The sequence below is a fragment of the Abramis brama genome (genome assembly GCF_963993115.1).
Source record: "Abramis brama genome assembly, chromosome: 1".
NCBI lineage: Eukaryota > Metazoa > Chordata > Actinopteri > Cypriniformes > Leuciscidae > Abramis > Abramis brama.
Window position 1 is genome coordinate 13364275 of NC_139963.1, and position 8488 is coordinate 13372762.

The 8488-nt window shown below is 41.8% G+C and overlaps 2 protein-coding genes across 2 annotated transcripts in view; both read left to right on the top strand.

Moving 5' to 3' along the window:
* Nucleotides 1-1567: 1567 nt before the first annotated feature.
* Nucleotides 1568-5921, top strand: alyref (Aly/REF export factor). Its single transcript, XM_084119101.1, has 6 exons — nt 1568-1932; nt 3722-3883; nt 3962-4109; nt 4792-4858; nt 4949-5150; nt 5617-5921. The coding sequence occupies exons 1-6, from the start codon at nt 1687-1689 to the stop codon at nt 5629-5631; spliced, it is 840 nt and encodes a 279-aa protein (XP_083975227.1). The 5' UTR covers nt 1568-1686; the 3' UTR covers nt 5632-5921.
* A 961-nt stretch (nt 5922-6882) lies between these two features.
* The window catches only part of arhgdia (Rho GDP dissociation inhibitor (GDI) alpha), a 33516-nt gene continuing 31910 nt past the window's right edge, over nt 6883-8488 (top strand). Inside the window, exon 1 of the mRNA XM_084119136.1 lies at nt 6883-7017. The gene's annotated coding sequence lies outside the window, so the exon portion shown is untranslated. The remainder of the gene's footprint in view (nt 7018-8488) is intronic.

The window sequence follows — 8488 nt, forward strand, 5'->3', positions numbered from 1 at the left end:
CCATCTGAAATTTTCTTCTAGAATGAACATTTTTATCAAGCTTATATATTTAAGTTCAGTAATTTCACTTAATTTTCATTTCCATTTAAGTGAAATTACTGAACTTAAATATACCAGCTTGATAAAAATGATCATTCTAGAAGAAAATTTCATATTATATATATATATGTACTAGTTTGGAAAGGTCGAAAACCAATACGCCTAAATAGTCCAGTCATTTTAAGCCAAAATGGGGGTCTACCTAGGACAAATTGCAACAGAAGCAAACGCAACTGATTTTGTATCCTCAGTATGTCCTGAGTAAGAAAAGAAAAAGCCCCGAAGAATCCCATTAGGGGGAAGTTTTGAAAAAGACCCAAATATAGTCTATTCATACGCCTATTCATTCTTTTATCACGTGAATAGGGTAAAAAATTGTACCTTTAGATATCACCATGAAAATTACTGAGTTGATTACTTGCATCAAGACAAACAAAAAATGTATTACAAGTTTTTTTTTAATTGTTTGTTAACATGGACAAACGGTGCATAATCTAATTACGTATGTGCTAATTTGCATAAATACCATAACAGGTCTAAACATTGGGTCTAGCCAGGTGAAAATGTCTTGTTGGATCTTGTTGAGACTTAATGTTAAGGTCTGAATGGAACCCATTTAGGCTACCCATGAGCATTAATACATAGAGGCAGGAAGAAGTACTTTAGAAACCAGCCTTTATTAAATATTATTGCAGAGATGGGGTTTGGGGCTGGGTCTGGGGATGAGTCTGAGGGAAGAACAGGAGACAAGGGTAAGGGGAATGCAGAAGACAAAAGTTAGGTAAAATAAAAAGTGAACCCCCAGAAACAGTCCCAAATTTTTTTCATTGTTTACCCTATTCACGTGAGAAAAAAATGAATAGGCGTATTGAATAGGCTATATTTGGGTCTTTTTCGAAACTTTCCCCTAATGGGATTCTTCGGTACTTTTCCCTTATCAGGACATACCGAGGATACAAAATCAGTCGAGTTTGCTTCTGTTGCAATTTGTCCTACTTTTTTTTCTTTCTTTTTTTTTTACATAAAATGACTGGACTAAAAAGTCAGTGTGAAAATCATAACTCTTACACTAACTTATATTTTTGAAGAAAATCTACAACGTTGAGTCTCGCGTTGCTATTAAATCATAATGAAAGAGCAATGGTCTTGATTAAAATTGCATCTATATATATATAATATCCATGTAAATAGTGGTTATTCTCATTCATAAAAACTGTAGTTTTGTTAGTGAGGCTTACTATTAGTATATTTTACATTTCGACGAGTTTGGAAAGCTCGAAATCCAATACGCCTGAATGAAAGTCAGTGAGACTATCAAAACTCTTACACTAACTTATAACATTTTTTTAAAGAAAATCTACAGCATTGAGTCCATAGACTGTAAAAAATGTTTGCTTTTAAATCATAATAAATAAATAAACACCGCTTTCCTGCGCGTGAGGAATCTAAACCGGAAGCGCTCGTCTCGCAGATGTAGACGTCATCAGCGTCCCCGCTATAAATGCGTCCCCCGGCGCGAGCACGTCCGTGTTGTTTCTTTCCTCTCTTGTGAGCGAGCGGTAGCGCAGGGGCAGTGTAGTACACTTCAAACGTGCTGTTTTTTTGTTTTAGTTGACTTAAGTGTTTAGCATTAACAAAGGCCAGGCGATGGCAGACAAGATGGATATGTCCTTAGACGACATTATAAAGCAAAACCGGCAGCGCGGCGGCGGGCGCGGCGGGAGAGGAGGCCGCGGGGGGCGCGCAGGAACAGGCGCCCGAGGAGGAGGCGGCGCCGGCGGACGGCTCGGAAATACAGGCGGAGGCTTTGGAGGCCGCGGCGGGGGATCGGGCCCCATGAGGAGCCGCCAGAACCTGAGCCGCGGAAGAAGCAGACCTACGCCGTACAGCAGGGTAGGAGAAAGCGGAGAAAAATCACGGGCGCATCCACATGCCAGTGGATGAAGCCCCGTTTTTATCTTTCTAGGCTGCCAGCAAACATGGCGGCGAGCTCGTGCCCCTGGAGCTTCTCTGGGAGTGTAGTTCGGGGAAGCTCGTTAGATGTATATTGTGCATAATGTGTTCTCTCCCTAAGTTCTCTTGCCCTTCGTGTGAGCGTCAAACCCCGTGGGTCGTGAAGAAGCGTGTTTGTCTCTCCTATTCATCCATCCAGAGGCCGTCGACGCCATTTTGAGGACGGCGGATGCCTTTCATCGAGCCTAACCTTTCTTTGTGTTCGACAACATCAGTCTTCACGTGGTGAAACATCCTTCAGATGGTTGAAGATTCTACCCTTTTTTGTGAATTAAAGCCCAGCTTTAAGAATGCCTTTCCTCCTCGGTGGAATTCGGCTTTGTTTGTTTTTTGGGAGGGGTTTCATGATGGTCCCAATATCATTTTAAAGCAGAAAGATAAGTTACATAGTGCTGGAGCCGTACGGGATAAACGGACTTTGGCCATCTTTGTCCGGGAATTAAAGGAGGTTCACCTCTTCTAATTTATTAGTTTGAGCTTTTAGTGAGGGCTTTGTTTATTTAAGCACGCCAAAATGGCGTGGGCTCAAAATGGACGCTCCATCATGGACACTTTCGGTCGCCTCGTTTCCACCGTGTGTTTTGGACTTTACTGTGCCGCTCCTCACCGGAGACCAGTGGATCGTCCACATCCACCTCACGGAGGCCTGCTGGGATTCGTTTGGATGAACGGCAAGAGACTCTTGGGGTTGCTGGTAGCTTAGCTTGCTACCAAAGTGGGGTGGGAAGTTACTGAGGGGAATACTGGTGTTTGAAACAATAGGCTACCATGGGTTCACTTGTTAACCTGCTCTTGTAAAACTGTTATTGCATGTACATTTATTTGAATTAACCCTCTGGTTTTAATTACTTTTGATGCTAAGTGGTCATCTATAAGCATAACTGTTTAAGTGAAATTAGTTTTTTTGTGTTTTGAGTTGATACTACACTATTCCTCTAAGTTATGCACAATTTATTTTCATCCCTTACAAAAAATAACCATGATTTTACCACAAAAAATGGTTATTGGTATTCAACCATGATTACTACAGTTGTTTGCTACACTAAACATAGTTTAAACATGGTATTTGTAATAAAACTGGTTCTAAAGGTATAATAAAACCATGGTTAACTTTCATGAGGGATATAATGCTACTATAAGTGGTTAAAAGTATAATGCTCTGTATTTCTTAGTTTTTTATTTATTTTTTAGGATTTGGATATCATTTTCAAAGAATATAGACCATGTCAGACTACATTGTGGCTGGTTTTACCCCCTCAATTTGTTTAGTTTCCCATTCATTTCCCATGATTTGATCACAAGCAATTTCCTTTTTCCTCCCCATATACCAAGGGTTTAATTTTTCTTAAACCATTTTTTTGTTTTTTGTTGGTCTAAAACAACCACAGAGCACCAGAGGGTTAAGCTTGCCTCCACTGAGATCGAGTGAATTGCACATCCATCCAGTAGAGTTAGGACATGATTTGAACTGTTTCCGGAGCTGGCATGGTTTACTTGTTTGTAGTGATGGGGTGGGCAGGGATTTCTGGAAATGGCAGTGAGCGCACTGGGTGTCCCTGGCCTTGTTGAAGCGGAGCCCCCTGCTTGCCCCAACACCCAGCCGAGTGGACTGTCAGTGACAGACTGGGGACCCGAAGTCAGCAGGTGCGTTCTCTCTCATCTGTTGCAGCCCAAGCAGCTCCCAGACAAGTGGCAGCATGACCTGTTCGACAACGGCTACAGTGCGAACGCTGGCGGAGGCGGCGGTGGAGGCGGAGGAGCGGGCGTGGAGACGGGAGGAAAACTCCTCGTGTCCAATCTTGACTTCGGCGTCTCTGATGCAGACATTCAGGTAGGTGTCAGTTTATAAGTGTACGTCTTTGCGAAATTGGGTTGTTTCTGCAGCTTATGTTTGGATTTTTTGCTACAGGAGCTCTTCGCAGAATTCGGCACTCTAAAGAAAGCAGCGGTACATTACGATCGGTCGGGACGCAGCCTTGGCACTGCGGACGTTCACTTCGAGAGGAAAGCAGATGCCCTGAAAGCCATGAAGCAGTACAACGGTGTTCCCCTTGACGGTAAGTGTGCGTCCTACAAGCTCCCTTGGTACCTTTTTATACAGGCCCTGATATACTTGCTAAGTTGTTTTTGTTCTTCGCTTTGGGGAAAAATTTGAAATACCTTTGCTTATACTGTTAGCGAACACCCTGATGCCGTCCGCACTGCTGAGAGAGGCGTTCAAATGTATGTAAACGTGCTGCACTTTCCTCTCAATAACAATAAACATGCAGCAAAAATGACAGTGGTGAGAAAACGGCAGTTAAAGGGATAGGTCACCCAAAAATTATCCCATAATTCACTCGCCCTCAAGCCATCCTAGGTGTACGACTTTATTCTCTCAGTATTTAATGTCCTGGCTCTTCCAAGCTTTATAATGGGAGTGAATGATACCTTAGATTTTGAAGCCCCTAAAAGTGCATCCATCCATCATAAAAGTAATCCATACGACCCCAGGGGGTTAATAAAGGCCTTCTGACGCAAGGCGTTTGTGCAAGAATCCATATAACCTAATCACTTGGTAACTGTAAACAAACTTCGTTTTGGCTTGATTTTGATCAATGAGGTCACAAGTTTGTTCGATTTCGCTTTAAGTGTATCGGAGCCTTTAGAAGATATTTCTTATCTAATAATCTTGAGTCATGGGAAAGATTGTTTGTGCGTTTGGCAGCAGTTTTCATTTGTGTATACTCTCTCTTTTAGGTCGCCCAATGAACATTCAGCTTGTTACATCACAGATTGACGCACAGAGGCGGACTCCGATGCAGGGGTAAGCTTAAAAAAAAAAAAAAGGTTTAGTCTCTTGCCTTGTATTTTCTAATGTTTCCCGTGACTGAATTTGTTCCTCCTTTCCCAACAGTCTCAATCGTGGAGGAGGTGGCGGCATGAACAGAAACCGAATCGGGAACTTTGGCACACAGAAAGGTCGTGGGGGACGTGGAGGTGGTGGTGGAGGCGGTGGAGGATCCAGAGGTCGTGGTCGAGGCGGTCGTGGCGGCAGCAGCAAACAGCAGCTCTCCGCGGAAGAGCTCGACGCCCAGCTAGATGCCTACAATGCCAGGGTGTGTTGATGCACTCAGAGAGGCTTTTAAAATCAGGGTTCCCACGGGGTCCTTGAAAGTTTGTGAATCAGAAAAAAAAATGAAGGCCCTAGAAAGTGCTTGTGTATTTTTTATTTTTTTTTTGTGCAAGAAGTTTTCTGAAATTTCATATTCCCTCTGGTCCGCTAGTGTTATTTTGCCAACACTTCGTGGCCTATGTATACTAAGCTTGCTTGATTTGCATTAGTTACGCGCGTTTACACGTTACGTTAAGTGTTTCCCACGTGAGGTACTTTGTGTTGTACGCTCAACGTTTGTTGTTGGACACAACAAATGTGTCCCCACATCAAGTCCTTGAATTTGAGGGTATTGGGCCTGGAAAGTCCTTGAATTTGAAGTTAACCAAGGTGTGTGAACCCTGTAAAATGTGCCTTTTTTACGTCAAATCTGGTACTAATCTCCTTTTGCTTTTGTGTTGTTCTTACAGATGGATACCAGCTAAATACCAACACATTAAGCTACGTTCCCCGCTGTTCCAACATGGGAAGAGTGGTCATCGTTGTAATAGCTTTGAACATGCCGGATGTTTTACACGTCTTCAGAAGTGATTTAAATTTGTGTAACAGACTTTCTCCTTTTAAAATGCTTGTTTTTTACCTACTTTGTTTTTTGTTTCAACTTTTTTTTTTCTGAGAAAACCTGGTTGGACTGTAGGATTTTAAGGGATGTTCTTATCTTTAACCATCCTTGTGTAGATCATTGAAATAAAAAACCTGCAGTATTTAGTAACCACATGATGTCTCTGCTTTCTCCTCATGCACATTTTGCACAAATCACAATAGAGAATTGCAAACACTAGTCAATCATGCGTTTATTCAGCATTTGAGGTCTATAAATGAATTGACAAAGCACACTACTCCTGCCTTCCACTAGATGTCTACATTTATCTTTTGCCTTTATAATTGAGTAACATGTAAGAGTTAAATGAGTTTTAATGGGTATTGTAACCCCTTTAAAAGCTACAATGTGTTGGTCTAAGTGTCAGTTGCTGCACAAAATTAATGGCAAGAAGCTTTAAGAACATTTGTCTCTTACAAATGTGGTAAATACCAGGTTATTGTAAGTTTTGCAGTTACTTCTGTTATGTCCCTTTACTGAAACTCCGCCATTCATGAAATGTAAGAACTAGGCACATTAATGTTTAATAGGTTTCTGATTGGCTAGGAGTAATATATGAAATACTACTAACAAAATCATCTAATACCAGTATGAAATGTGTATAATACCATTAAATTGTAGCTTGTTTTGGTCGTTTTATGGAGAGCTTGGTTAATCAAGCAGATGAGAGACCATTAACTACCACTTTTTATTGAACAAATGTCATTGCATGTATACACATTTATCAAACTGATTCGAGAACATAGACATGGGTGGTTTACAGGTTTATCGAGATAGCCTAGCGAATTTCCGAAACGGTTATGAAATCGTTAACTGAGATCACGTGACTTTGGCAGTTTGATTCGCGCTCCGGATCACAGGTTCAAAACAATGATTCGGATCAATAATGTTTACGTTAATATAATAGCGATGTATGACACGACACGCATTTAAATGCACAAATAAACTACAACGTGACACCTTAGAAATCGAGAAAAAACGTCTGCTATTGTATTATTCTCCACGAATTAATTCCCACCACTTTGTCTCGTTTGAGCTCGAGAAGAACGAGGCGGGTTTTGCTGCGCATGCGCAGAAAGCGTCAGGCGCGTGACGGTATTCCCGGAAGTGAGTCGCTCTGGCTGGCATCGCCGCCGCTCCCTCATCGCGCCATTGAGAAGTCAGGGAAGCTTTCTCTAACCTATAAACTCGCAGTACCCGCAGGTCCACGGTAAGTTTTCACAACAGAAACACCACGAAGATCTCATATAACACTCTCAGAAAAGGACACGACAGCGGTTTTCGCTTGCGTTGACATTTTTTCCCGGTAGTTTTGCATCTTTCGTAGCTCGGTAGCAACGGCAGGTTGACACAAGACAGCAAGTTGAAACATGCATTTCCTTCCTGCTCCACAAACTGCATGTACAAGCCCTTTATAAAGATGGTCAATGCGAAATTAAGCATGCATTTAATGTCACGGATCAGACTGGAGGGTTTTGCGTTCTCCAGTTTCGTTTTGATAACCCAGTTTTGTCGGAATTGGGCATCAGGCGTTGTCCGAGAAAAGCCTGTAGCGGAACATCAAAGTTAACGAGCATTTCCAAGCTCGAGATTTTGCCTTTTTCCTGTAAAATAAGGAGTAATCTAGAGATTAAACTCTGGGATTGGGTTTCCTAAACGAGTCTGACAGCATGTTTTCTGATCTTGTGCTCGGGAAAGTTGCAGTTTTTAATCTAGACATGTCCATACATACAATGACCGGCGAGATGATGTAAAGTCGTGTTGTGACATTAGATATTGACAGAGAATAAAGGGCCAAGAAGTCGAAGGGACATTTTCAGATCTTGTTTTCTGCTGTTTTACTGTTTTATTGCACGAATTCGCGATTTGTCAATGATGTTAGTAGTCTGATTGAAAGCATATTGAACTTTTTTTCTCTATAAAACTTCCTGCCGTTGGAAATAATGGTCGATTATAGTAGCATTAGCTTGCTAGCATGAGGAGGAACTTCCTGGATCTCAGCGGCAACTTGATATATATAAATAAATAGCTAACACGCCGTATCTATTTTTTTCTCCCTTGGGCATAATCTGCAACTAAATTAATAGTGGTAGAAAAACGTATATGATTTTCTTTTGTTGTTTTTCCTGTGTAAATCCCGGTTAATTGAATCGCGCCTGGCAGCGGGTGTTAAATCGACCTGAATCTGACGCTAAGTGCGTGCGCGCGCTTAACCGGAGATTAACGCAATCTTTGCCTGAGCACAGATTAAATGTTAGGAATCATTTGTACACACAACCCTGTCTTGTGTTTCCAAAGAGACTCCTGACTTCATTAACAAAAGAAACCCAATGCTGAAATCCCCTGAATATATAATCAAAGCTAATTTCCTTCCTGTCTAGCTTGAGCGGCGCGATGCGTTTTCTAGTTCCTTCTTTTTTTTCTGACGCGAATTTGCGATTCTTACTATGGCGAAGAATTGGAGTATCATGAATATTAAGTACGTAAGGTGACGTCCGCCGCTGATTGGCTGAGAGGCAGAGACAGCCGACGAATGAGAGTTCTAATGTAACGGAAGGCGTGGATTTTAAATATTAATGAGGTCACGTGACGCGCGTTTCAAGGATACGTCGGCAGGATTAAATGAATATTCATGAGCTCAGCCTTCGCTTTAGTATCCGTAATTTTGGCAGGGCGGTGTC

Coding starts and splice junctions, on each gene's coding strand:
- alyref (XM_084119101.1), top strand. CDS start 1,687: ATGGCAGACAAGATGGATATGTCCTTAGACGACATTATAAAGCAAAAC. Junction 4,110..4,791: donor CAACGGTGTTCCCCTTGACG/GTAAGTGTGCGT, acceptor TCTCTCTTTTAG/GTCGCCCAATGAACATTCAG. Junction 4,859..4,948: donor AGGCGGACTCCGATGCAGGG/GTAAGCTTAAAA, acceptor CTTTCCCAACAG/TCTCAATCGTGGAGGAGGTG.